This window comes from Balaenoptera ricei, chromosome 4, assembly GCF_028023285.1.
Source record: "Balaenoptera ricei isolate mBalRic1 chromosome 4, mBalRic1.hap2, whole genome shotgun sequence".
NCBI classification, from domain to species: domain Eukaryota; kingdom Metazoa; phylum Chordata; class Mammalia; order Artiodactyla; family Balaenopteridae; genus Balaenoptera; species Balaenoptera ricei.
The window spans coordinates 73,992,155-74,019,126 of NC_082642.1; the positions used below are offsets into that span (position 1 = coordinate 73,992,155).

General features: G+C 36.9%; 3 protein-coding genes across 5 annotated transcripts in view; 1 reads left to right on the top strand and 2 right to left on the bottom strand.

The window, feature by feature from the left end:
* The window catches only part of ACTL6A (actin like 6A), a 27,027-nt gene extending 10,653 nt beyond the window's left edge, over nt 1-16,374 (top strand). For both annotated transcript variants that reach the window (XM_059920569.1, XM_059920570.1), the window contains exons 4-14: nt 144-244; nt 2,133-2,230; nt 6,923-7,017; nt 7,302-7,408; nt 7,506-7,595; nt 8,764-8,825; nt 9,455-9,569; nt 9,720-9,800; nt 12,128-12,223; nt 14,700-14,786; nt 16,018-16,374. In XM_059920569.1, coding sequence (XP_059776552.1) covers nt 144-244; nt 2,133-2,230; nt 6,923-7,017; nt 7,302-7,408; nt 7,506-7,595; nt 8,764-8,825; nt 9,455-9,569; nt 9,720-9,800; nt 12,128-12,223; nt 14,700-14,786; nt 16,018-16,098 — 1,013 coding nt within the window. In that variant the 3' untranslated portion in view covers nt 16,099-16,374. The remainder of the gene's footprint in view (nt 1-143; nt 245-2,132; nt 2,231-6,922; nt 7,018-7,301; nt 7,409-7,505; nt 7,596-8,763; nt 8,826-9,454; nt 9,570-9,719; nt 9,801-12,127; nt 12,224-14,699; nt 14,787-16,017) is intronic.
* LOC132365322 (small nuclear ribonucleoprotein G-like) lies at nt 1,521-1,735 on the bottom strand. The gene has a single exon (XM_059922037.1). It carries the CDS (start codon nt 1,707-1,709, stop codon nt 1,521-1,523), a length of 189 nt encoding a protein of 62 aa, XP_059778020.1. The 5' UTR covers nt 1,710-1,735.
* MRPL47 (mitochondrial ribosomal protein L47) overlaps nt 16,017-26,972 on the bottom strand; it is a 24,612-nt gene continuing 13,656 nt past the window's right edge. For both annotated transcript variants that reach the window (XM_059920571.1, XM_059920573.1), the window contains 3 exons: nt 21,612-21,742; nt 19,233-19,328; nt 16,017-17,051 (listed from right to left, as the gene is read on the bottom strand). In XM_059920571.1, coding sequence (XP_059776554.1) covers nt 16,928-17,051; nt 19,233-19,328; nt 21,612-21,742 — 351 coding nt within the window. In that variant the 3' untranslated portion in view covers nt 16,017-16,927. The remainder of the gene's footprint in view (nt 17,052-19,232; nt 19,329-21,611; nt 21,743-26,972) is intronic.

Here is a 26,972-nt window from a genome sequence, read left to right on the forward strand (position 1 = left end):
TATGAGGCAGAGCTGTAAAATAAGTAGGTTCTGTATATTACAGTATCAATATTAGTGTTAAACCATTAGACACAGTTTCTCAAAATATGCTGTATTCATCTTTGATTAAGCATTATTTTCAAGGTATTAATCTTATATTTTAGTTGAAGATTGGGATAGTTTCCAGGCTATTTTGGATCATACCTACAAAATGCATGTCAAATCAGAAGCCAGCCTGCATCCTGTTCTCATGTCAGAAGCACCGGTGAGACAAACTTTTTCGAGTTTCTCTAGGTTGTTTATTTACTCATTTGAAGAGTGTTTCGTTTTTCTTTAAGAGACATAGAAATTCATATTTTGAATTTTGAAGATTAGGGAAAGGGAGATTCATTTATAAATACTCTTACAACTTTTATTTTTATTATTTCAATAATTAAAATACTCAAAGAACAATAATTAAAGCACGCTAGTGGGTTCTGGTGGTTATTTATCTATTTTTTCCAGGAATTTAACATTTGATTTCCTTGGGCTGCTTCCCATTTTGGTCAATTGTCCCTTATCCCTCAAGGGCAGTGTATATCTGCTTTTTTTTTTTTTTTTTTTTTTTTATATCTGCTTTTATACTCAACCTTAAGAGTGACTAGATTCACTCTTTTTTTTTTTAATATAAATTTATTTATTTGGCTGCATTGGGTTTTCGTTGCTGCGTGCGGGCTTTCTCTAGTTGTGGCAAGTGGGGGCTACTCTGTTGAGGTGCGCGGACTTCTCATTGCGGTGGCTTCTCTTGTTGCGGAGCACGGGCTCTAGGTTGCACGGGCTTCAGTAGTTGTGGCATGCAGGCTCAGTAGTTGCGGCTCGCGGGCTCTAGAGCGCAGGCTCAGTAGTTGTGGCGCACGGGCTTAGTTGCTCTGCAGCATGTGGGATCTTCCCAGACCAGCGTTCTAACCCGTGTTCCCTGCATTGGCAGGCGGATTCTTAACCACTGCACCACCAGCGAAGTCCCTAGATTAACTCTTAAGATTTAATAATACTTCATGTTTATAAGAATCCTGATATCCCTATACTTTGAAAAGTCTGTAATTTCTAGAATTCATAGCAGACAATTTTACTTATTAAATAATAAAATTTATATTTAAAGTCAATGTTGAACTAGGGCTGGAAATTGCTAGACCAGAGTCTCTTGTGAAATACATTTGATATAGAGTCAAAAGGGCCCAGAAGACTAGATAATGATTATAAATTATCAATATTTTATTATTGTTTCCTAAACTCTAGTTTCTTTTGAGTACCATCTACAAGTGGGAGAATTTGGTCGTTTAAAATGCATATTTAAGATTTTGATGACTAGATTCACTCCGTTTTTTTTTTTTGACTATTACCAAAGTTTATTTAACAAAAAAGTTCAGTAAGAAAATGTACACGACCCAGTTTTCATCGTAGTAAAATGTGGAGAGGGGACATGTGGAAGCAGTTGATTTCTCTGTTGAAGACAGCTATTGTTCGTACTCGTTCCAAGGCTTCTAACATCATGGTACTATTCCTCATATTACCACCATTCCAGTATTGTTCTGTTGCCCACTAGTTGCTATCTCCACACATTCATCTATCACAAGATTCATAAAGAGATCAAATCCCCTTAATATTCCTTGGACATGTCTGCCACCATTTAATTTCAATGATAACTTCTTGTCCATAAATTTCTTCAACTCGGGAGGGTGAGCTCTGCTCATGATGTCTACTCCACGAGCTCAAAGATGCCTCCGAACGGAATTCGGGTTGTCCCTCATGCTTAGATTCACTCTTAAGATTAAAAAAAAAAAGATTTAATAATACTTCGTTTATAAGAATCCAGATTTCCATATACTTTGAAAAGTGTAATTTCTAGAATTCATAGCAGCAAACAATTTTACTTATTAAATAATAAATTTTATATTTATTAAATTTATTACAAATACATAGAAATAAATGTTGTAAAGATATGATAAAGAAGATTTTCCATGGTATTTTACTCTATTATTAATGTTTTACATCTTTGTTAATATAGTGCTGAAATGAATTTTGAGATAAATTAACACTTTAGTTTTTTTTTTTTTTTTTAACACTTTAGTTTTTAAACAATAAATAATTTGCATTTCTTTTTCCCTCTTTTCAAGTGGAATACCAGAGCAAAGAGAGAGAAACTGACAGAGTTAATGTTTGAACACTACAACATCCCTGCATTCTTCCTTTGCAAAACTGCCGTTTTGACAGCGTATCCTTGAAAGTGTAATACCCAACTTCTCTTTAGGAGTAACTGTGGTGCTGCTAAAGGTGACGCCCTCAGCAGGAAGACAGGAGCCACTTCTTGCTTGTTTGGAAGTTGAGGTGTTTTTCTCCATTGCTTTTAGATATCTATCTTTTAGTATTCTTATTGGAACTGATGCATGTGAAAATGTGAGAGGGAGATAGGAAAGAAGCACTCAAATTCTTCTCATTAATTTAACAAAGTTTAACAAAAACAAAAATTTTTGTTTTTAGAAGAGGAATGTGACGACAGGACAGTATTTAAGTCAGTTGACCTAGTTGAATTCAAAGATTGCCATTTTCTTCCTCTTCTCCAGTACCTTAGAAAAGTGGAAATTGGCTGTAAATTCATTTAAGATTTAATCGCCAAATATTTTTTACAAGCATATTAAGGGACAGACAAGGAAATATTATGTCCTGATCTCAAAGAATAATGTAATATTCTTGTTGAAAACTAAATAACAGATTTAAATAGTACTTCAGAATAGCATTGGCAAAAGTCATAAAGAAGTACATGATTAATTTGAATTTTTCAAATAGCAATTGTAGTTAAGTGGAGTAATATTGTAGCCTGACAAGCCTTTGTAAAGAAAAGAGAATTTAGTTGCAGGATGTGGGGGAAGGAGCCCTATATTTAGAGTTCAAGTTCCAGTGCTTATAAACTGATCTTGAATTAGGTACTTAAAATTTGACCTTCACTTTTTACTCATTTATCCGGTATACCTCCCTGGATTGCTGTAATATTCAAGCGAATTTTATATGTGTGAGAATCACTGTGGTAACTGTAATCTAACATTTGTCTGTTGTGGTGTGTCTTGGAGATGACTTTAGCACAATTGTGGAGGTGGAAAGTGTAAGTGTTCTTCACAGTGACTTAGTTTAGAGTTGAAGATTTATGTTCGGCTTCAGAACAAGTTGTAAAAATATGTTTAGATCAGACTGTAGAAGTCTTGCATGTTAGATTTTAAAAATGTGAACTTTAGACTCTAGAGAACCATTGCAGGTTTTGAGTAGAGGAAGGAGAGTATTAGCAGACTCATTGTGTGCATTATATCATTTAATTTTCATAATAATCCTGTCAGGAATTGGAGTCAAAGTAAGCAAACTGGTCCCAGTCCACAGCTTGAAAACGGCAGTTCTGAATTTGAACATAAGATCTGTTTGGCTGCTTCCTTACAAGGAGTATGTAAACAGAATTGGTATTGTTTTATTTTTTAACTTTTTATTATAGAAAATTTCTTACACAAAATAAGATAGAATATTATATTGAACCTCCATGTGCCCATCACCCAGGGTCAACAATTTTCAACACAGAGCTAAGTGGTATTAGCTATAACCGCAGGCACTCCCCCTTCCACCATGGTTTTGAAGTAAATCCCAGACATTAAGCATGTATCTCTAAAAGATGTTAACCATATGTCTCTCTTTTTTTTTAAAGATATAACCACAATTTATTTTCTTTTTTAAAAAACAGTTTAGTATATTTGAATCAGGACCCAAACAACAGGGATCATGCATTGTATTTTGTTCGATATATCTCTTAGGTCTCTTGTGGTCTGTAGAATGTACCCACCCTCCCCTTTATTTTCTCTTGTAATTTATTTGGTAAGGGAAGTAGATTGTCCTCTAGAATTCCTAACACTTCTGGCTTTTGCTGACTGGTGTTTTTTACTGTGTTCTTCTAGCCCAGAGGTTCTCAAACTTTTTATACCTAGAGCTTTTATTTATGTGGATCATATCTGGTAGTATTTGCCATATTAGAAATTAAGACAGAAACTTAAAAATTATATTTGTTTATTTTAAGTAAATTAATAAGCCCATTGTATGTTAATATAAATAAAATATTTTAATAAAAAATAACTATGTTTTCCAAAACCAAAAATATTAATGAGAAGAGTGGCTTCGTTTCACAATTTTTCAAATCTCTTTAACGTTGGACTTAATAGCAGAAGTTGGATTCTCATATCACATTCAGTCTGTTGTGTATCACACATGACATAGCCTCTGGAAAAAAACTCTCTTGTACATTTATGAGAGAATGACAGTGAAAAGGGCAAATAACATCTTAGTATTATTCTAAAAATTGTTTTGACTTCTCAACCGTGGCCTTGGGATTCCTTTACACTTTTAAAAATTATTGAGGATGACGCAGAACTTCTGTTTTTTGTAGATTATAACTATCAATATTACTGTTTGAGAATTTAAAACTAAGACTCCTTTTAACATTTTCTTATTAATTTAATTAAAAATAACAAAAATAGACACATTAACGTCAACAAAAATAACAGTTTTATGAAAAAGATAACTCTGTTTTCCAAAACAAAAATATTAGTGAGAAGAGTACTATTGTTTTATCTGACTTAATTGATAGCTGGGCTCTCATATCTGCCAGCCTCAGGCTCTGTCCACTTGACACCTCAATTTGCGAGGCAGGCTTCAGCCTTCTGCTGTCAGAGCTGCATACTGTTGGAGAATTCATTTATTTAAAAAGGTAGCAAAATCACAGAACTCATTGGTGCACCTCTGTTTTTCACGAATGCATTGCCCTTCTGTTCTCTGCATTTTGTTGGTCCCCCTGCAGTCCTGCAGTGGAATAGTTCAGTTGTCAACCAGAGATTTGGGTAGATTTTATACTCAGATTTTGGGTTTTATCCCTTCTGTGGTTCTCTTACTTCCAGAGTTTCTACCTTAAATGTCCAGCTTTTCTTCCAGCCCTGAACTCCTTTCTGTGTTCACTCAAGGTGGTAAAGTTGTAATTTTTCATCACTGCTTTCCTGAACCATAGCCATGGAGCTGGGAAGCACTTTTAGGCAAGGAAGCTGCAAACTTGCAGTGTTTACCCCTTCTAGTTGCAGTTTCATGAGAATAAGTTTTGGCTGAGTTTTGACTACTTTTGAGTACTTTCCAGTATCTTAAAATGGTCACTTAAAATAATTTGTCCAGGTTTTATAATTGCCATCTTTAGGAGGGCTTACATACTTTCAGTCTGGTGTTACTGTATCACTTTGTACTAACAGAGACAAAATTAGTGTTTATGTATATAGATGACCAGAGATCAATGGAGTACCAGTAATAGCAAAGATAAATTACTAACCTATCTTTCTGGCCATTTATTCTCAGACCTCTTTCCTCTGATCGTTCCTGCCTGTGCCTTAGTTCTCTGCCCTTAGCCCTTCATCTCTCTTGACATGTTCTTTCGGGTTTAACTATCTATTTCCTTGGCTTCAGATACCAGTTATACACTGACAAATTCCAAATCCATATCTGTATCCCAGATCTTTCTTGTGAGCTCCAGGCCCACGTCCAGCTGTCTACTAGAACTTTTTCTATTATCTGTTTAAGCACTTTAAACTCAATATATCCAAAATTGATCTTCTCTCCCATCAAATTTATTCTTTCTCCTTTGTGTATTATCTTACTCCCAGTTGTCTAGACCAGAAATCTTTCTCATTAACACTTCAAATTTAGTAGTTATCAAGACCTGTCTATTCTCCAGCCTCCCCCGGCCCCAATCCAAACCGTCAGATCCATTTATTTCTCTATCCACTGCCATTGCATTAGGTGCACCCCTTCCTCTTATCTTGCCCATTCTTCACACTGCAGCTCTGATCATCTTTGTTAATTGCCAGTCTGCTAATTTAAGCCAGAATCATCTTCCACAGCCTTGCCTTTCTTCTCCTCTCAGGCCCCACTGAACTACGCTGCACTTCCCTGACCTCTTAACCATGCTCTCTTGCCTCCTGGCCTTCCCGCATGTTTCTCCTCTTCCCCATGTCCCCCTCCCCAGCTTACACTTGAATTTCCCAGGGATTGGTTGTACTCCTATATACTCCCCCATGGCACCTTAAACTGTTCTTTTTATAGCTTTATTGATCTCTGCTGCACTTATCAGGATATCCTTCAGGGCAGAGACAGTTTTGGTTCACCTCTTTGTGTCGTCTCTGCTTAAGGAATGCTAGTGAGAGAATGATCTCCCTGCTGCCCTCCTTTATTGCGCACCAGACCTATCACTAGGCACATAATAGATGCTCAGTAAATATTTGATGATCCAGTGAATGGCTGTACTCCTAAATGTCAGTTAATGATGTTCACGTGATGTAGGCCTTCTGCAGCACAGAGCTGTGGAAAATGGGATAAGTGGAGTCTGCTGATATTCACTGGCTGTTGAATCTGCCTGGAATAGCTCTTCCTATTGAGCTGGGGGAGATGATGATAACCGCCACTCAGCTGCCAAACTGCTGAAAGGTTCTTTAATCCTTTGTGAGAATGGTTTTAGTTCTTAGCTCCAATGTCACAGCCTCCCACTGTTCTTACCAAGTTTCTATAGATTTTGTTAAATGCTTCTCCATTTGTTGTAAGCCCTTTGATCTGTGCCAGGGACTTTGAATAATTGTGCTAATTTGGACCAGTTTAACAGATGTCTCTCTGGGATAAAGGTTTCTCTGACTTCCTCACACCACCATTCTGGAAGTCCTGCCTGTTGTCATTTGTTTTGAAACCAGAGTTATTATTTGATGCCAACTTTCATCCCCGTATTTACTTTAACACATTTTAAGCCACAATGCACATGTTTTAAAAATGCCTTAATAAAACCTTCCCTTTACAATAAACATTATTTTAGGAACCTTGATACTTTCTTTTCCTTAATGCTTTAAACTAGATTTGCTAATGGTCGTTCTACTGGGCTTATCTTGGACAGTGGAGCCACTCATACCACTGCAATTCCAGTTCACGATGGCTATGTCCTTCAGCAAGGTAACTGTATTTAACCAGGGCGCACCGAGGACACAGATCATGAAATAAAGCAATGACTTGGACTATCAAAGTATAGCAGTTCCCAAATCATGTCTTTAAGTGTTTTTTTTTCAAATCTTTAGTATATAGTGTATATTTAAAACTGATGCATGGCTTCATTCATGCTTGGAGGGATAGTTCCGTTAATTCTGCTTGAAAACAATCATGTATAAATACACAGAGGAAATTTGTCCCAGGGAGTTTGGATGGAATGCTTTCTTAGCCTTGTTTAATCTGTTTCATAGGCATTGTAAAATCCCCTCTTGCTGGAGACTTTATTACTATGCAGTGCAGAGAACTCTTCCAAGAAATGAATATAGAACTGATTCCTCCATATATGATTGCATCAAAAGTAAGTGATGAATGAATTTTATTTCTGGGATTTATCTCCAACTCCCCACCCCCATGTTGTGAACTCTGTTAACCTAGCGCTTGCTCTTGGCACTCAGGAAGCTGTTCGTGAAGGATCTCCAGCAAACTGGAAAAGAAAAGAGAAGTTGCCACAGGTTACAAGGTCTTGGCACAATTACATGTGTAACGTAAGTAACCCTTATTCTCTTTACGAAAGCATTATAGGCTGTAAGTCTTTGACTAGAGTATGAGCACTTTATATTTTCAAACTTATATTTTTAATGATATTTTACAAACAAAATTAATAGCTTTTGGCGGAGTAGGGGGGTGCTTTTCATGCTTGTCAGATATCTCAACAAAGTACTGTATATTCACTTGGATTGCTGTGGTGAGACCTGAAAGGAGCTTTGGGATAAAAACAAGCATTATGCTATTCTGTACATTTTTTGACTAAGAAAATGGTTTTAGTGTATAGAGACCTGCTGGTATGGCTCAGTTACGTTCTCTTTCCTAATATGAGTCAGCTATGTAAAAAAATGTGTTACTGTTCACAGCAAGGAGCCAACAAAAGGTTTTCTTTACTGAAAATCCATCTCCGAACATGACTTACTGACAGGGGAGAGGTTAGTAAAACAACCTCTCACACCACAATATACATTCATTTTTAACAGTAAAAGGATATGAAAGTCATCATTTACTATGGCAGGGATATATCCTATTTGACAGTTTCTTACACCTAAGGATAAAGATTTTTTGTGGGTGTTTGGTACAAGGAAAAATTGTGAAGATGATTAATAATTGCACCTAGACCTTAGACAGGATTTTTCCTTAGCAGCTCAGAGGTCCTATGTATTTCACTGCAAATTTTTTAACTGTTTTATACTATGTCAGTCATTAAAAATTCCATAAGATACAATATATATGCATTTTATATATATTCAGCTAATGAAATCTTGCTTCTAAGCTTATTTTAAAGGGAAAAACAGTAAATCAACTATACTCCAATAAAAATTTTAAAGAAAAAATTTAAAAAATGGGAAAACAGTGTTCTAAAGCCAATTTTGTTATGCAGGACTGGGGTACAAGGGTTCCCACTTGTTTTTATCTCATCATTTTTCCATAACAGTTGTAATTTAAATGTTATATAATTTAGCTTATAATGCGAGTGTTTAGAATTGGGTTTCTTGATGCTCAGAGTCCTTACTGGGTAAATTTATACCCTTGAAATGAGTTAGCCATCCAGGAATGTGGTACAGTTTTATTAAGAAAAGTGTTTTTAAAATAATGTTACAAAAGTATAGACTGAAAGACAAATCTCAATAATCTTGTTTCTTACCCTTTTTTTAAAATCCATAGTGTGTTATCCAGGATTTTCAAGCCTCAGTACTTCAAGTATCAGATTCAACTTACGATGAACAGTATGTTTTCTTATTTTTTCTGCAAGACTTAAAACTTAATAGCTTATTAAAACCTTAATACTAATCTTTTAAAAAAACTGTATACTTAATGTATAACTGAATCACTTTGCTGTACACCAGAAACTAACACAACATTGTAAATCAACTGTACTTCAATTTAAAAAAAACTGTAGGGACTTCCCTGGTGGCGCAGTGGTTAAGAATCCGCCTGCCAATGCAGGGGACACAGGTTTGAGCTCTGGTCCGGAAAGATCCCACATGCCGTGGAGCAACTAAGCCTGTGCGCCCTAGAGCCCATGCTCTGCAACAAGAGAAGCCACTGCAATGAGAAGCCCACGCACCGCAACGAAGACCTAACGCAGCCAAATATAAATAAAAATTAAAAAAAAAATTTTTTTAAACTGTGTACTTCATAAATGAGGAAAGAAATTGATTTGTTTAGTTTAAAAAAATGTAGAATATGCTTAACTGGTCTAAAGGTAAAAAGTTAAGAAATACTGAATAACATTTTAAAAGAAAATAAGATATTACCACTCTGCTTTCTTATAAGTTGATGATTCCTTAGTAGTTTATAATTCTGAAGAGGATTGTTTTTGTCTTTTGTTTAATATTGTTTGATATGTTTTCAGAGTAGCCGCACAGATGCCAACTGTTCATTATGAATTCCCCAATGGCTACAACTGTGATTTTGGAGCAGAACGGTTAAAGATTCCTGAAGGATTATTTGACCCTTCCAATGTAAAGGTATAAAAGCTTATTTTTATAATTAGCCTGGTTTCTCCTTTAAAGATCTCTTGTAATTACAAAACCTAAATAAGACTGACTAAACTTTTTTGGATGTGCTTTATTGTTTGAAGGTCTTCTGTGTGACTACTCATTTCTGTTTTCTTATAGGGGTTATCAGGAAATACAATGCTGGGCGTCAGTCATGTTGTCACTACAAGTGTTGGAATGTGCGACATTGATATCAGACCAGTAAGTGCCAGTCTCGTTTATGGCATAAAGGTATCTTTGAGGGCAATCTAGTGCCCCATTATTTATAATGGCCATCATTATTTAAGTTGGCAACTTTGGCCGTTGACTTTGAAGTCCATTTTATAAAAATATGTAAAAAAATGAAGTTCTACTAGAAAAGGAAAAATGCAAAACTCTAGAGCTGTGTCCAGTGTGGTAGCTTTTGGCCACATGTGGCAATTCAGTTAAAATAAACATAAATTTAAATTTCAATTCTTCGGTTGCACTAGCCACATTATAAATGTAGCTAGTCGCTGCTTTATGACAGTGCAGATGTAGAACACTTCCATCATCACAGAAAGTTCTTCTGGACACTGCTGTTCTAGAGATTTCCTAAAACGTGACATACCAAGATATAGATTATTGGTGATTTTTAATGTACGTAGTACAGTTTTACTTTTTATTTTTCAGGAAGGTGTGGTTTAAGGTTAAATTATGTAACTTTTACATGGAGTTTAGATATAAACTTCATATTTTTTGTGCTTTGCCAAGCTGTTTGTTTCATCAGTTTATTTCTTGCCAAGTTTTAAGGACTAACTCCATATTCCATACCATACTAATTATTAGATAGATTATATCTTATTTAAATGCTAGATTTAATTTGTAGCCAACGTATTGCCTTGATTTTCTTTGAGTTAATTCATTTGCTTAGAGCATAGTGCTAATAGCTAAGGGTCTATAAAAAATCATGTTGTTCAAAAAAGACTTCCGGGTAGTTATGAAAAATGTTCTTTATTTCAACTAATTACCTGCCAGGGATGTGCTGCTTCTAGGATAATGGGGTTGTAAGTATGCAATTTTTTAGTATAAACTCAAGGGGAAGGCAGTTGATTTGAAGTACATTTACTGTAAGACATTGCTAACTTTGTTTTTTATTGAGTTTTCTCCTTTAAACTATTGTTGATTGCAGAGGAGATGCTTCTGTATTCCATTTTCTCTTTCAAAAGTTAGATGATTTAGACATTTGGAATAAATTTTTTAAATATGAATTTAGCCACTAAAAAAGCAGGCTGACATTTAACTTTGTGATGCATACATGCAGATTAGAGGTAAATATACTCCTTATCACTGTGAATTTATTTTTGGCGGGGGAGGCCTCAGCACGTGGATTTTGAAAAAGTTCATCTCTGCAAAAGAGCAAGGTAGCAGTCATTTTGGCCAGGACTATTGTCAGAGTATGCATTATCCACCATAATCATTAAACCTTGTCTAATTTTAAACATTGTAACTTCTAGATGTGCATTCTGAGATGATGTAATTATGAAATATACCTCTAATGAAATACTGGCAGCTATCTGCCAGAAAATTATGATTGGATTGTAGAATAATTGCTTTAAGATAGTGATTCTTAAATTTTAATGCACAGTAGAATCATCTGGAGAGTTTTCTTTTTTTATATATTTATTTATTTATTTATTTTTGGCTGCGTTGGGTCTTTGTTGCTGCGCGCGGGCTTCCTCTAGTTGCAGACAGCAGGGGGCTACTCTTTGTTGTGGTGCGCAGGCTCTAGGCGTACAGGCTGCAGCAGTCGTGGCGCACGGGCTTAGTTGCTCCGCAGCATGTGGACTCTTCCCAGACCAGGGCTTGAACCCGTATCCCCTGCATTGGCAGGCGGATTCTTTTTTTTTTTTTTTTATAACTTTAATGACTGCACAGTTTTTTTTTTTTTAATAGTAATCTTTTATTTATTTATTTATTATATTTATTTTTGGCTGTGTTGGGTCTTCGTTTCTGTGCGAGGGCTTCCTCTAGTTGCGGCAAGTGGGGGCCACTCTTCATCGCGATGCGCGGGCCTCTTCACTATCGCGGCCTCTCTTGTTGCGGAGCACAGGCTCCAGACGCGCAGGCTCAGTAGTTGTGGCTCACGGGCCTAGTTGCTCCATGGCATGTGGGATCTTCCCAGACCAGGGCTCGAACCCGTGTCCCCTGCATTAGCAGGCAGATTCTAAACCACTGCGCCATCCGGGAAGCCCGGCAGGCGGATTCTTAACCCTGCGCCACCAAGGAAGCCCTCATCTGGAGAGTTTTAAATAAACCAACAAAAACTTTTCCTGGACCCCATCCCCAGAGATTTTTATTTAATTGCCCCCAGGCATTGGTGTTTTAAAGCTCCCTAATGAGTTGAATGTGCAGCCAGGATTGAGAACCACTTGATTAAACTACTAGGTCTATGTAGAAGTATAAAATTAAAAAAGGGAAAATTGTACTGGAAGACATGGTTTTATTTGTAGTTGTGTTTAAAACTGTTGGAAACATGTGGAACTAATTTATTTTTGTTTTCATCCCAGGGTCTCTATGGCAGCGTTATAGTGGCAGGAGGAAACACGCTAATTCAGAGCTTTACCGACAGGTTGAATCGAGAACTCTCTCAGAAAACACCCCCAGTAAGTTTTGTTTGTTCTTTAGTGGTATTTTTCTGTCATACGTATCCTCACTGCTGGTGGAACTTTATATAGTTTGTTTTTCAGTAGATTGATGGTATTTTGTGTCTGCCTGGTATGGTATTACTTAAAGTTAATACTCCTTATTAATCAAATTTTTCTAGATGACATCTATTAGTTACTCTTGTACTGTTTGAATCTCGCTTTATTCATTGATTCCATACTTAAGTACCTATAGTCTGCTAGGCACTAAGGATAGAAAATAGAGCCCCACCAAGGGCTTAGTTACGAGGAGTAGACATGCAGAAAATAAAAACTGTAACGTGCTAAGTGGTTCAGTATGTCATCAACCAGGCACTCTTAAGAACACTGAGGGGCAAGCACTTAACTCCCTAGGAGTGTCAGAGGAAAGCCTCATGAAGAAGCTGTTTGAATGAATAGGAGTTCAGCTGGTTGGCAGTTTATGAAAGGAAATCTAGGTAGAGGGAATACCATGTGCAGAATATGAAGGGAAGATGGCATATTCTAGTATTCTGAAGCAGTTGGCTTATAGTCTGTGTAGAAGTGGGGAGAGCTATATGGCTGGAAAGACGAGCACGATGGTGTATTATGTCCTAGGGCTGCTGTAACAAAGTACCACAAACTGGATGGCTTAAAACAACAGAAATTTATTACCTCTCAGTTCTGGAAGCTAGAAGTCTGAAATCAACATGTCATTAGGGCCATGCTCTCTGAAACGTACAGAATTTTTCCTTCCCTCTTTCTAGCATCTCATGATTTGCCAGCAATCCTTGGTATTTCTTGGGTTGCAGTTATTGCACTTCAGTGTCTATCTCCGTCATCATATGGCATTCTCCCCTTGTGGGTCTGTCCTCTTAAATGAACTCTAGTTGTAATGGATTAAGGGTCCACCCTACATCTGCAGAGACTCTATTTCTAAATTAGGTCACATTCACAGGGACCAGGGATTATCAACATACCTCTTTGGAGGATACAGTTCAACCCACAGAGATAGGTACCAGGTCATGTCACTTACTAATAGCAGACTTACAAGATAAAATTTGGCAGAGGACTGAAGAGCTTTTATGTTTTAAAAACATCCCTTGGTGCACTGTGATAACTTTCAAAAGGATAGAAGAACCTGGTTTAGGGAGAAGGTAGTTTACGTGGTACATCAGTAACAGAGTAGTAGTCATAGTCTTTAGATTTTTAAACTTCCATCAAGTAGTTTTGTGTAAGGTATTCTGCAATAAATACTACATTTTAAAAAACTTTATTAGAGATTACATAGGCCCTAACAGACTCTATAGAATTTGTGCACTTGATAGCCTTTGGTTTCTCATATAAAGGACTGTTTTATATATGCCACATTTTTATATTTGTTATGTAAGTATTGATATAGGCACAAGATTGATACCTCCTTACATTCTTGGAGATATAGACTGATCTGGCATTTACCTTAAATTACAGTACTAATCATTAGATTTCATAAAAGTCCCAGAATAATGAATATAGACTTGGGCTGTCCAAGGTCTGGTCAAGACCAGTTAGATACTATCCTTGTCTTTTAGGAGGCAGTTAAAATGTAATGAAATCCATCGTAATAGGTATCAACCAGTTCCTCACCTACAAAACCCTGTATTCATCCCTCCAGCTCTCAGCACCCCTCCCTCCCATTCCACATACTCCACCCCTGCTACATACACAGTTATTTCACTGTGAAAAAGACTCAAACTGTATGTTCATATATAGAATAATTGGTAAGTATCAACAATTTGAGAACTATCCCCAGAAGCAAATCCCTAGGTAGGGGGAAAATCTCTCCATACAGGAAGTGAGATAGGGATAGTGCTGAGCCATAAAACCATGTTTACTGAGAGAGTGTTCCAGCAGAACAGAAACACTAACTTGAAAGAAAGCAGTGTGAATAAACTTTCCTGAGATCTTACGTCTGTGTTTTGATTTGGATGGGGGCAGGGAGGAATAGGGAGGGGTGAACTAAGATATGAGGGATGAACTAAGAGAGGAGGGATTTTGAAGGCCTAAAAAAGTAAGTTAGCAAGTTGAGGAGCACTACAGAAAGGGCAGCAGGTTGGGATAATAATTACACTTGGTGTTGCACAAAATGAAATAATATCTGAAGCACTTAGCACAGTACCTGATTTATAGTAAGTGTTGAGTACTTATTTTGCTGTTTTAGGATTAAATTCTGAATGCCATGCTCTCTAGTACGCAGTTTTGTAAGGTTTATATAATTTATTTTCTTATTAAACTACACATTACAAGACATAATCAAAGTACTTTAAGATCCTATACAGTAGTCCAACCTATGCCTACTGTTAATCTGGCTACTACAAAATAATGATGTGTAATTAGTGCTTGAACCAGAGCCACTAAAAAGTCATAACTTGAATATCCTAAGTTGAGCCACTTGTTCTATTTGATCCTACTAATACTTATTCTTCCCTTTCTATTTTAGAGTATGCGGTTGAAACTGATTGCAAATAATACAACAGTGGAACGGAGGTTTAGTTCATGGATCGGTGGCTCCATTCTAGCTTCTTTGGTTAGTAGATAAACTACTTTGCAAAATAGTTGAAGATTCTTATTTAACTTAAATGTACCACTGAAAATACTAAATTTAGTAGAAAGAATAAAAATCCCCATGGATCATTTATCTTTGCATTTTTTAGCTATCAAATTAGTAGAGGACCTGATACCAGTTTTACATGTTCCAAAATGACAAAATGCCTCAATGCCTTATTAGTGGGTATTGTCAGCCTAATTACAGTTTCCCCTCTCACACAGAGGCGGGCATCTGTTAACTTATCCTCGCCTCTTTTAATAGTACTCCCATTGGCACTGGTCAGGACTTATCTGCAGCACATTTAAAATTAAATCATTCCTTCTTGGGTTCTGGTTGCTCCCTGGCCTGTTGGTGAGGTAGAGGAAGTCAGGAATTGGTTTTTGGGGCAAATGGTGAAGTCATGGTCTTGGGGTTTGCATGCTGCTTGTACTGGTGCCTACCGTGAATCAGGAGGAAGTCCTTGTACTTATCTGCACCCTAAATTTGGAGGATTTCCCCTTCACCTCAGAGCAGCCAAAGTAAATGTCACTAAGTACTTATGCTAAACATTTAAAAAAGCTATTAACTATTAAATGTTTGTAACTCTCCATTTATATATTTCTGGTCTATGTTCTGTTTCTAGTCTTTTAATAGATCTGAGTTCAAAACTGGATACAATATATGAATCCACTTGACTAATCATAGGGAATGGATTTCTCCTGCTTACATGTCTTAGTAGTAATGTAGTCCAGGTTCCTTCCTCCTTTAGTCATTTTCCTCCTTTGACCTTCTGTTTATTTTGCATAGTGCATGTGTACTGTCGTTTGTGTACTTGTAAAACTTTATCCTAGTTTGAGTTCTAAATGTTAACCATTAATCAAATGCTAGAACATTTCATCAATGCTGTACTAGGATCAAGCCTTCCAACAAATTTCTGTTGTTGCCTTAATCAGTCCATCATAGCTAAACTCTTCATCTTCCTTTCCCAGCATTTTCTAAATCCTCATGACAGTATAGAAAGATTTAATATTCTATATAAACTTGGGCAAGACTAAATAGTGTCTTTGCGTGTTCTGGAGGAGGGCAGAAAAAAGAAGGGTGTAATTTGAGTACTATTTGGGGAGGGGTTTAAGAGTTCTTCAAAAATTAGGAGTTGTGATAATGAAGATATTAAAAGAAAAAAATTTCTAATAGAAAGGTACATATGTAAATTTTTCTTTCCATTTCACAGGGCACCTTTCAGCAGATGTGGATTTCCAAACAAGAATATGAAGAAGGAGGGAAGCAGTGTGTAGAAAGGAAATGCCCTTGAGAAGAGTTCCCAAACGTCTACCTTCTATGTCACCTTACGTTTCATAGCTTTAGTATACTCAGGAAAAGAACAACCATCTTTTGTAGAATGTTTATACATTTTTGCATATTTCAATTTCCACTTCAATTTTTTAAGGCTTTAACTGGCTCTGTAAATTAAAATAAGTTTGTGCTTTCCTTGAAATGCACTTATTCTTATTACAAGCATTTTATAATTTTGTATAAATGTCTATTTTCTCTAAATATTTTGCTTTCAGTAAAATGCTTTCCAACTCTGTTTATGGTAGAATTGCTTTTTATTGACTAGTAAAACTTACTGCCTATGTTTTTTACCTTAGGCTTTTAAAATTAAATAAAAATTACTAGCCATTCCAGAAATACTTTTTTTTTGGACTGCTGTGTTGTAACTAACTTGCTACTTTAAGTACTAAATGTATTTATCATTATTTTGAATGGAAGTACTCACTGTTTATTAACAGTAGAATCCACAGCCCCTTCATATCTAGTAACAATAGTAGTAAAAAGGTTACCTGAATTCCAAAATTACCTTATTGCCTTTGCTATAGCAGTTGATATCACTTTCCCACTCTAAGATACAGGCGATTAAAAGTCTGCTTAGATGTCAGTTTATAAAATGGGAATTTTTAATCTGAACTTTATACCTGATTTTGACCACTTCCAGATTTAGCATGCCATAATAACACTTAAAACAGCCGACAGTCATTTGACTAAAAACACAAGTTATTTATAAACCACTTAATATGTATTTACTTTTGTATACAGATTGTAATCCAAGAAAAACAAAATGGTAAATTAAGAGTTCAGATATCTTAGACAAGACTTGACTTCTGGGCTTCAGAAAGATGTGGAAACTTTTCCTGAAGAAACTTTTCTTTCTTGCTTGCTAAACTTCTCTTCCTTGCTTTGATGCGGGCTTGTTTCTCAGTTCTCAATCTAGGTAAATAAAAGCATAACAGCAATTTATACAAAACTATTTCCCTGTTACTCGGTACTGTCAATATGTGTCCAGATCAATCACTTAAAGACCTCAGTCATGCCCGTCTTTGTATTAGGTGTGTAATGTATATTATTAAACTTGAATAATCATTGTAAACCTACACAAGTCAAAGAAACATGAAATCAAAAGCATCTGTAACGCTCCACCAATTCTCCTTCCTATTTCCTGACTGGAAAGAAAGCACAGACCTGTGAGCCTCTAACAGCCTGGGCTTTCTCCTTTATTTTTAGAAATAATGTAATTTTATTGAATACATTAGATATTTTACATCCTGAGATACATCCTGAGATGTTTAGGAATTCCCTAATTTCAAATAGCACTCAGTCTAACATCATTTCCCCTACAACTGAGAGAATAAAGCCATGCTGAGAGATGACGCTTAGTGCTAGCTGGACTAGCCACTCTGAGTTTGCCTCTACCTATCAGCATCCCAGGGCATTAGGCCTTTGTGCCTCAGCTAAATTATGTTGACCTCTAAGGTCACTTCGGAATTATCAAAATTGCAAATGATAAATTCATGGATGCCTAGCCTCTACTGTACTTAAATTGAAATATAACAATACAATTAAGAGACAGGTACTGGGACTTCCCTGGCGGCACAGTGGTTAAGAATCAGCCTGCCAATGCAGGGGACACGGGTTTGAACCCTGGTCCAGGAAGATCCCACATGCCACGGAGCAAGGAAGCCCATGTGCCACAACTACTGAGCCTGTGCTGTAGAGCCCGCGAGCCACAACTACTGAAGCCTGTGCACCTAGAGCCTGTGCTCCGCAACAAGAGAAGCCACCGCAATAGGAAGCCCGTGCACCGCAACGAAGAAGAGTAGCCCCTGCTCGCCGCAACTAGAGAAAGCCCACGCGCTGCAACGAAGACCCAACGCAGCCAAAAATAAATAAATAAATAAATTTATTTTTAAAAAAAATAATAATTCTATATTCAGCAAAAAACTCATTCCAGAGTGAAGGTGAAATAAAGGCCTTTATATTAAAAAAAAAAAAGGTACTGAATAACTACAATATGCCAGTGCTATGGGGGAGGTCACAGAAATTTGAGATAAGGGTTATATTTGGATAGAGATAAAAATATATATACAAAATATATAAGCTACTTTATAAAGTATAAAGTAAGACTAAACAAAGTTGAAATCAGATTATGCATTCATCAGTCTTTGCTCCAACTAAATTTTGGCCATTTAAAAAAATAAACCCATGTGAAAGAATAAACGTTTGCTATTCTTAATTACACATTTTTTCTCGTGATAACTTTTTAAATTTATTTATTTATGGCTGTGTTGGGTCTTGGTTTCTGTGCGAGGGCTTTCTCTAGTTGTGGCAAGTGGGGGCCACTCTTCATCGCGGTGCGCGGGCTTCTCACTATCGCGGCCTCTCTTGTTGCGGAGCACAGGCTCCAGACGCGCAGGCTCAGTAATTGTGGCTCACGGGCCTAGTTGCTCCGCGGCATGTGGGATCTTCCCAGACCAGGGCTCGAACCCGTGTCCCCTGCATTGGCAGGCAGATTCTCAACCACTGCGCCACCAGGGAAGCCCAAGATTTGCTATTAAGAATATTCAGAAGATTATGCTGCATGCTCTGAAGGTAAGGCTAAAGGTAGTTTCAAAAACAATATATTTAAGGCCTGTAAAAGTGACACTGCATTCATAAATTCTCATACATTAAAGTCACGTTATTTACAGCTTCACCCAGTATGGCTAAGGGACAAAAGGATCAAATTGCACATTAGGTTTGGAGACAGCGAGGAGGAAAAGCCAGTGCAGTTAATTTCAATTGCTTGTTTCATTTCACCAGCCCTGCAGTAACATGAGCACACATTCTATGCAGCTGAAGTATGTGGACCTTCCTTTTACCAATCCAAAAAGATTTAACCATCTACTTACACAGAGGTTTATGAATAGAAAGACAACAAAACTTTTGAAAGGATATACATTAAAATGTTAACAGTAGCTATTTCTGGATGGTGAAATTACATAAGACTTTAATTTCTTTTTTTACCTGATTTTTCTAGTTTTTTGACAATGAACATGTATTAGTTATATAAAAGCTTAACACACGTCATCTGATGTAAAGATACATTTTAGTACTAACGGTACTTGTGCTCACCTGACAAAACGTTCCACGTAGGGCATTGCAAAGAATCGTTTTCTATTGTATCTTTTATTTAGGTACCAAGGTATAGGCCACTGCTTGAACTTGTGCCTGCCAAGAAAACAAAAAGGTATCACCCTACAGAAAACATTTAATACATTTTCACTTTTTACAGAGTTTCAGCCTTCTTTGAACTAAATATGTTTTCAATAAAATGAGATGTAATTGGCTTTTTAAAGATTTTAAAATTTTTATATTTTAAATATAAGACACTTATGAATCCATTGCAAAATTGCAGATGTTAATATTTTGCAATGTTTGCTTCAGATTACTCTTTTAAAATATATATATATAAAAGTTTAAAGACACAGCTTAAGTTCTCTACTTTCACAATAGCTTCTAGCCGTAAACCGGAGTGTATCATTACCAGATGTATTTTGTACTTTTACTACATATATACGTGTGTACTAATTTTATATATGTACACATAGACATGTAAACACACATATAATTTGAAACATTGACATTTACATGTATATGTTTTGTTTTTAAAATGTAAGTAAATTGCACCAACTGACATAGATATCTATCTATATCTACCTCAACATAACAAAACCTAAAAAATCATAATGCTGAGTAGGAAAAAAGGAAATTGTGAATTCATACTGTAACATTTATTTGAAAATATTTCAATTAAAAAAGTAACAGAAGGATTAATCTCAGGGCATATAACCAATCTTCTCTAAAAATCCAGAGTTAATCTGTAATATCAGAAGCCTAAGTTCCAATCTCTTTGTAATTTTGGCATTTAGTATATAATTTGACAGGCAGTGCCACTGAAGCAGTGAACCACACTGCTTTAAGCGGAATAGATAAAGGTACTGAATTCCCTCAGTTCATCAGGAATCCCCTCAGTTCGTCAGGATGATAGTCTACCACTATTTTTCAACAACCAAGGGAAAGACACATCCAAAAAGTATTCTCTGACATTACTGCCACATGATTTTTTGTCAGAAAAAAAATTCAGATGTAATGTTTTGAAGAATCTCTGCATTTAAAAGGCTAATTTAAATATTTTAACATGCAACAGAAAATTAAGGAAAAGGCATTGGAATTATAATGTTTCATTTAATAAGCTACATTGGAAAGATGATGTAACTGCTTTTTTTTTTTTTTTCTGGCCACGCAACATGTGGGATCTTATTTCCCAGACCAGGATTTGAACTGGAGCCCCCTGCATTGGAAGCGCCACATCTTAACCACTGAACCACCAGGGAAGTCCTGATATAACTGCTTTGTTCGCTACTTTAACTCCAGGAAAGTTAAAAAGCAAAAATTTTTAAACCTTAATGAGAATAGCACTCTTACAGATTCTAAAATTGACATACATTCTCACCCGTATCCTCACCCTTTCCTAACTGGCCTCAATTGGATTAATCCCAATAAAGTTTAGTAGAAAATAAAATAGATCAAAGTTCTTAGGCAGATGTTTTGGCAATTCCTCTCTCTTCTGCACTGGATTACACAGTTACAGACAACACAGCCACTCCCCTAAATTTGGCTCCAAGCAGCCCCATTACCGCAAACTCCATTAAAAGAATCTACCAAATGCGTAAGCGCTATTTTGTAGTGTAATTTCAAGAGTACAGGGAAGGTCTCCAACCACCCAAAATGCCTTCCTCATCTTGCTGACTGATGACAAAAATTTTACTAAAGATACTTCCTTTTGGTAGTTCAACCCAAATGCAAATAAACCACTGGAAGAGAGAATACACTGGGTCTTCTCAATTACTTATACCTCAGTGTGAATGTTTACTATCACATCCTTTCCCAACATCTGACAGGACTTTGGAACTGGACATAGGGGATAAGATGCCACAAAGGTGGAAAGATTTAATGAAAATAAACTGTTTATTTTATTCAAAATTTGAACTAGGGCCTATCTTAATGGCAATGGGAGCAAACTGAGACCAGTTCACGTGGCCTTATTCCTGGAGAACTTCTTTTTTAATAGTTTCAGGTTCTTAATGGGCAAAGAGGATAGGTGTGTCCTAAAATTAGCTTCATGGGATTTATAACCCTCTAAAATTACGTGTGCATATGTAACTTTTTCCTGGGGAAAGGATCTATAACTTTCATCAAATTCTTAAAAGGTCATTTGATTCACATAAGATTAAGAACCACTATTATAAAGAACCTATAAATAACTGAATCATGGGAATGGGATGCCTGGCTACCAGATACAGCTACCTTCATTCATATCCTGAAGTTCAAAAGGGGTTTGGGACCTCTCTGTATATTAGATACAGCTAATATATCTCATATTCTTAAAAGATACTGGATGGGGAATGAGGCATGGGACTTCACTCTCATCTTAGAAGAGCCACTATGTACCAGATGATTCTTCCAAAGATGTCTCTTCTCCAAGCACCAGGTCTAGCTTTTTCTTGACCGGTCTGAAGAAGTCTGAGGGCATCTTCCCTTTCCTGGACAACTTTATCTAATGCATCCATGGAATCTACTACCTGAGAAGAGAATAGAAAGATATAATTTCAACAATCACCACATGACAGAATTCCAAAGAAAGAAAACACATAATGACTATGCTACAGAAAACCTATGATCAATCTTTTTGTCAAAGAACCATTCTGTCAAATATTTCCTAAAAATCTTTCTGGCTGGGTATGCATATACATAGGTGTGTGTAATATCACTTTTTGTAATTTTTTTAGAGTTTAGTTTCATTTAAATGAAAATCTATTCAGCTCAAATTTCCATGTATTACTTTGTTTGGAGTAGGATACACTTGCATAGATTCCTTTTGGAGACCCAATTTGACTCATCATTTTAAAACTCAATGAGCTATTAAGAAGTGATTAACAGCTGCTTTTTAAATATTAAAACCTATGTTTTGGCCTTAATTAATTAGTGTGTCCCTAACACTCAGATACAGATATGTTGACCTACTTGGCAGCTGTTGCTATTATAGGGAATGGAATACCAACCTATCCTGATACTAATCTCCAAAGATCCATCAAGACACCAGAAGATACCATTAGAACTTCTATTTATTTTTTATCTCTTTCTTTTAACATTTCTATTATGTTTGACATTGTACATAATAATATATTGGCTGAGCAATATATATTTATTCAAAAATAAATATTTATACATTGGGGATTGTAATGACAGGTGAGCTAAATTTTTTCATAATTCTAAATCCTGAGAGCCATGTTTAGGTAGTGATATATGTGTATTATCTTAAGCATCATAACAGATATGAAATACTTCATATACATACTTGTTCCTTATAAGAAACCTAAAAAGGGGAGGGGTATTAGATTATAAAGATAATTCCCCAGGTAGCTGTGGAACCTAAGAGAGATGTCAAAGCCACATATTTAAACTACTTCATAACCTATATATGCAGCTCACACTCAGCACTTTTATGGCCTACTTGACTCAAAGCCACACTGAATCCTCACACTACTTCCTCTCAACTATATGAATTTCTATAAAGTCCTTGAGAAATAAAAGGTGGGTAAGAATGACAAATCCTATCTTGAAGACAGACAAACTTAGAAGAGTGAAGAGACCACACTGATCAGGGCCTAATACAAAGCTCTCTGACCCTTAGGAACTCAGTAAACCTGGCTGTTGTTGACTGACTACATTAAAGAGTGTGCCCAAGGTCAGGGCTGAGGTTCCTAACTGAAATCTAATGTTAGCTCACAAAGACAGAAAATAAATGGCTACCAAGTCCACAGAGTTAACATCCAATTATTCATGTTCATGCCAACAGATGAGAAAGAAAATCAAAAGTATCAATTAGATACACTCCATTCAAAAAAGCCAACTTCAAAGAGCTTTCTTTTCTAGTTTACAACTTTCCCAGAGCCAAAAGTGTCCTTACATAGTTCCAAAGCCTCAGCTTATATCTTAAATAGAGAATAATTCTTTTAAAACTTTTCTTGATACATTTTCGTTAGTAGTATGTCACAAAGCACTGAGAAAACTGTATTTGAGGTTAAAAAAATTATAATCACTTTCAGTTTAAAACTTTTACTATTTTAGATTCTACTAATTCAGAAAGTATAGTACATATGATTTACTGGGCTGAAGTTCACCTCTGAAATATATTTTTTAAAGCAGGCAGAGGGGATAATCTATTATTGCAGTTTAAAAGTCTTATTAGAACAGCACCATTATAGCAAAAGCTTTTTCATCAAATAAACAATGTGCTACTTATAAACAGCCAATCCACCTAAAAGAGTTTCTAAAGCATAACTTTCCTTAAAAGAAGAGTTGCCAAATATACCTAAAAATAAAATAACACTACTTTACAAATGTTTTGTAGCAATGAAAACATGTACCAACCAGATCTTAGTTTCTAAATATACCTTTCTCCATTCAAAGGAATCAGGGTTCCTCTGTAAAATGGCTGATTCCAGGGTTGGGGCAGGAAAAGCACAAGATGAATCCAGAATATCTTGCTGTTCCTCATCAAAGAATGATAAGGACATATAGGCCAGCTTGAAGGAAAACACAATGGCCAAATCTAGAATGATGATACTAAAGGATTTTAACTCATTGAATAAAATTGGAATGCATGACTCAAGAAAGAAAAGGGAAAGGAAAGGAAGACAGGGAGAAAAGGAAAAGCCCTTCCTTACAGAAGAAAGCTAACAAATAATGTAGAATGAACAATGAAATTAGAAAATCACCATTTAGCAAACAGTAATAATCACTGATTGAGGCAAAAATCATCATCAGTAGATGCTAAAACCAATGAGTCCAAGTTGGAGGGTTTAAAAGATATTTACATGGTCTCAATGTAAAGAAAAATTTAGTTACTATACAGTGGAGAAACCTGACACCAGGCTAACCAAATACTAACGCTAACAAGTTCAGTAACAGAACAAATCAACATTGCATGCCTCTTCATATGATGCACTGTGAAGAATACAGCATCATTTCTATGATATTAGTGCCAATCATCATGATTATCATGAGAAACATCACAAACCCAAATTGGCCCATCCTCTTCAACAGTGTCAATGTCATGAAACACAAAGAAAGACTGAGTAATCAGATTAAAGGAGACTCAAGAGACAACACTGAAAACACACCAGCCAGGATTTTTTTTGCTATAAAAGGACATGTTGGAATAACTAATGAAATTTCAGTAAGATCTGTAGATTATACTATTGTATCAATGTTAATTTCCTGATTTTGAAAACTGTACAGTGGTTATGTAAGGAAATATCCTTGTTTTTCTTGGCAATATACACTAAAGTAGTTATGGGTAAAGGGATATCACATATATAACTTACTCTCAAACAGCTGAGGAAAAATGTAGTTATGTGGAGAGGAGGCAAAGAAGGATAAAGCAAACGTGGTAAAATACATAGGGAATTTGGGTGAAGGATGCCTCTTTGTATTTTTCTTGTAATTTTTCTGTCAGCCTCATGTTTTATCAAAATAAAGTTTAAAAACCCCCAAATATGATTAACTCAAGTTTTATAAAGGCAGAATAACCTTCTCCATAATTAGGGTAAATAACTGAGATTTTATCCCACACCTTCTTTGACTCTCTGCAGGGATATCAGGTCCTCATGGTGGTGAGCAGTGTGGGGAAAGAAACCTGAAGCAGCGGAGGTAAGGCAACAAGACTGAAGCCATTACAAAAAGCTGGGTTCCAATCTCACTGACTACTTACTATGGCACAGAAAAAAATCAATAAAGAGCTGACCCTGAAAGCACTGTATGAAAAAAAGAAACAACCTGATAAACCTAACTAAATAAAACATAAAACCTCTACATGGAAGAAATATCTTAAACATGTACAGCCATGAAAAAAATACTGGCAGATCTTCTGCACTTACTGATACGGAAAAATCTCCAAAATACACTAGTAAGTAGAAGATGCAAGTTTCAAAAGAGTATAAACTGTATAACCACATCTGTGTAAATAAAAATAATCAGGTACATTTCTACAATGCAGAGAAAAATTCTGATGAAATTCTGATGGGTAAATAGGAAACACACAGGATTGATTACCTCTAGGAATGGAAATAAAGAACCCAAGTGATTTCTTTTTAATGATGAAGAAAATCTAACCTAAATAATAGTTTACCTTTTCACAGTAATGTGAACATACTTAATATTATTGAGCTACAGCAGGGGAATCAAGATGGCAGAGTAGGGGGAAGTAGAGCTCACCTCCCCCTCAAAAACACATTAAAAATACATCTACATGTGGAACAATTCTCACAGAAAACTAACTGGAAACTGGCAGAAGATCTCCTACATAACCAATGCTGCACGAAAGATCTCCATGTAACCAGGTAGAATGGATAAAAAAGGCATCAGGTCAGGACCTGTGCCCCTGGGAAGGATCTGTAAGGAAGAGAAGGTTCACATAGGCAGACCCTCACCCTAGGGAGGGAGTGGATCAACCCACAATCTGGGCATCCCCATCCCAGTCCTGGGGTCCTGCACGAGGAGACAAGCCCCCTTGCCTGGTGGGAAATCCGCTGAGACAGACAGAAGAGCTAGAGAAGCCTAGACTCTACTTGGGAGGACTGCACGCATGCTGGCTTGCTAACAATTAGGTCTGAAAGAGCCTTGCACTGGCAGCTGCTGCCTTGCTGTACTTCCCAATCCGAAAGGGCTAATGCCCCGAATTCGCTCACTCCACACCATAGTCTGGCATGAGACCAGGGCAAAGATTCAGTCTACTTAGGCAGAGACAGACCAGGGTGCCTGGGATGTGATCTGGGCAGAGCCACAGAGACTATTATCAGTGCACACATGGGGGCAGTGTCTAGTCAGGCAGACATTGTCAGTGGGCGCACTGGGCACTGGCCACAAGAATGTGAAGCAGCTAAGTGCTGAATCTCAGGCAGACAGGCCCAGGTCAAGAGTACCCAGATAAGCCAGGCTTGGTGTCCCAGAGAGAGCACCCTGGCTCTGCCCTCTCTGTGCAGCTGAGCACTAGATCTGGGGAAGACAGGTCCTGGAGAAGTCTGTCACAGAGGCAGCCCAGATCTCAGGCTGGAGCACAGCCACCTCAGTTCCTGCAGACACAATGCCCCAACCCCCAGCCTATTCCACGCCACAGCCTTGCACTAGATCTGGAACAAACACAACACAGAAAGTGACAGGACCTTGGGATGCTTCTGGACAGAACCACACAGGTGGTTCACAGGTTTGCCGTGACCACAGGAGCCTCACTTGCTTCAGCAATCACCTCCTTTGGGGCAGGGCAACAGAGACTAATTGAACCTGACCCTCAGCCTTCTACTCCAAAAACTGGGGAGCAGACCCCACCCGACTGGGCGGTGACAGCCACAGAGCAAAGAGGAAGCCCTGCCTCACATCCAGCACAGACTCTAGACACCAGTCACACGCTCTATCAAGGAAATAACGACGAGTACTCTTAGGAAGGACATGACTGGCATCCAAAACCAGCCCTCACACCAAAAATACTGGACACAGTCTACACAGGGACACTCCCACATAAAAACACCCCTTTAAGACCACAGTAGATAACTGTTTTTCCTAAATTCAGAGAGACAGAGAAGGTTTAGTAAAATGAAAAAACAGAGGAACTACTCCCAATTTAAAAAAACAAGAGAAATCCCCTGAAAGAACAAATAATAAAATAGACCTCACCAGTCTACAGACCCTAAGTTCAAAATGGAAATAGTAAAAGCAGGGACTTCCCTGGTGGCGCAGTGGTTAAGAATCTGC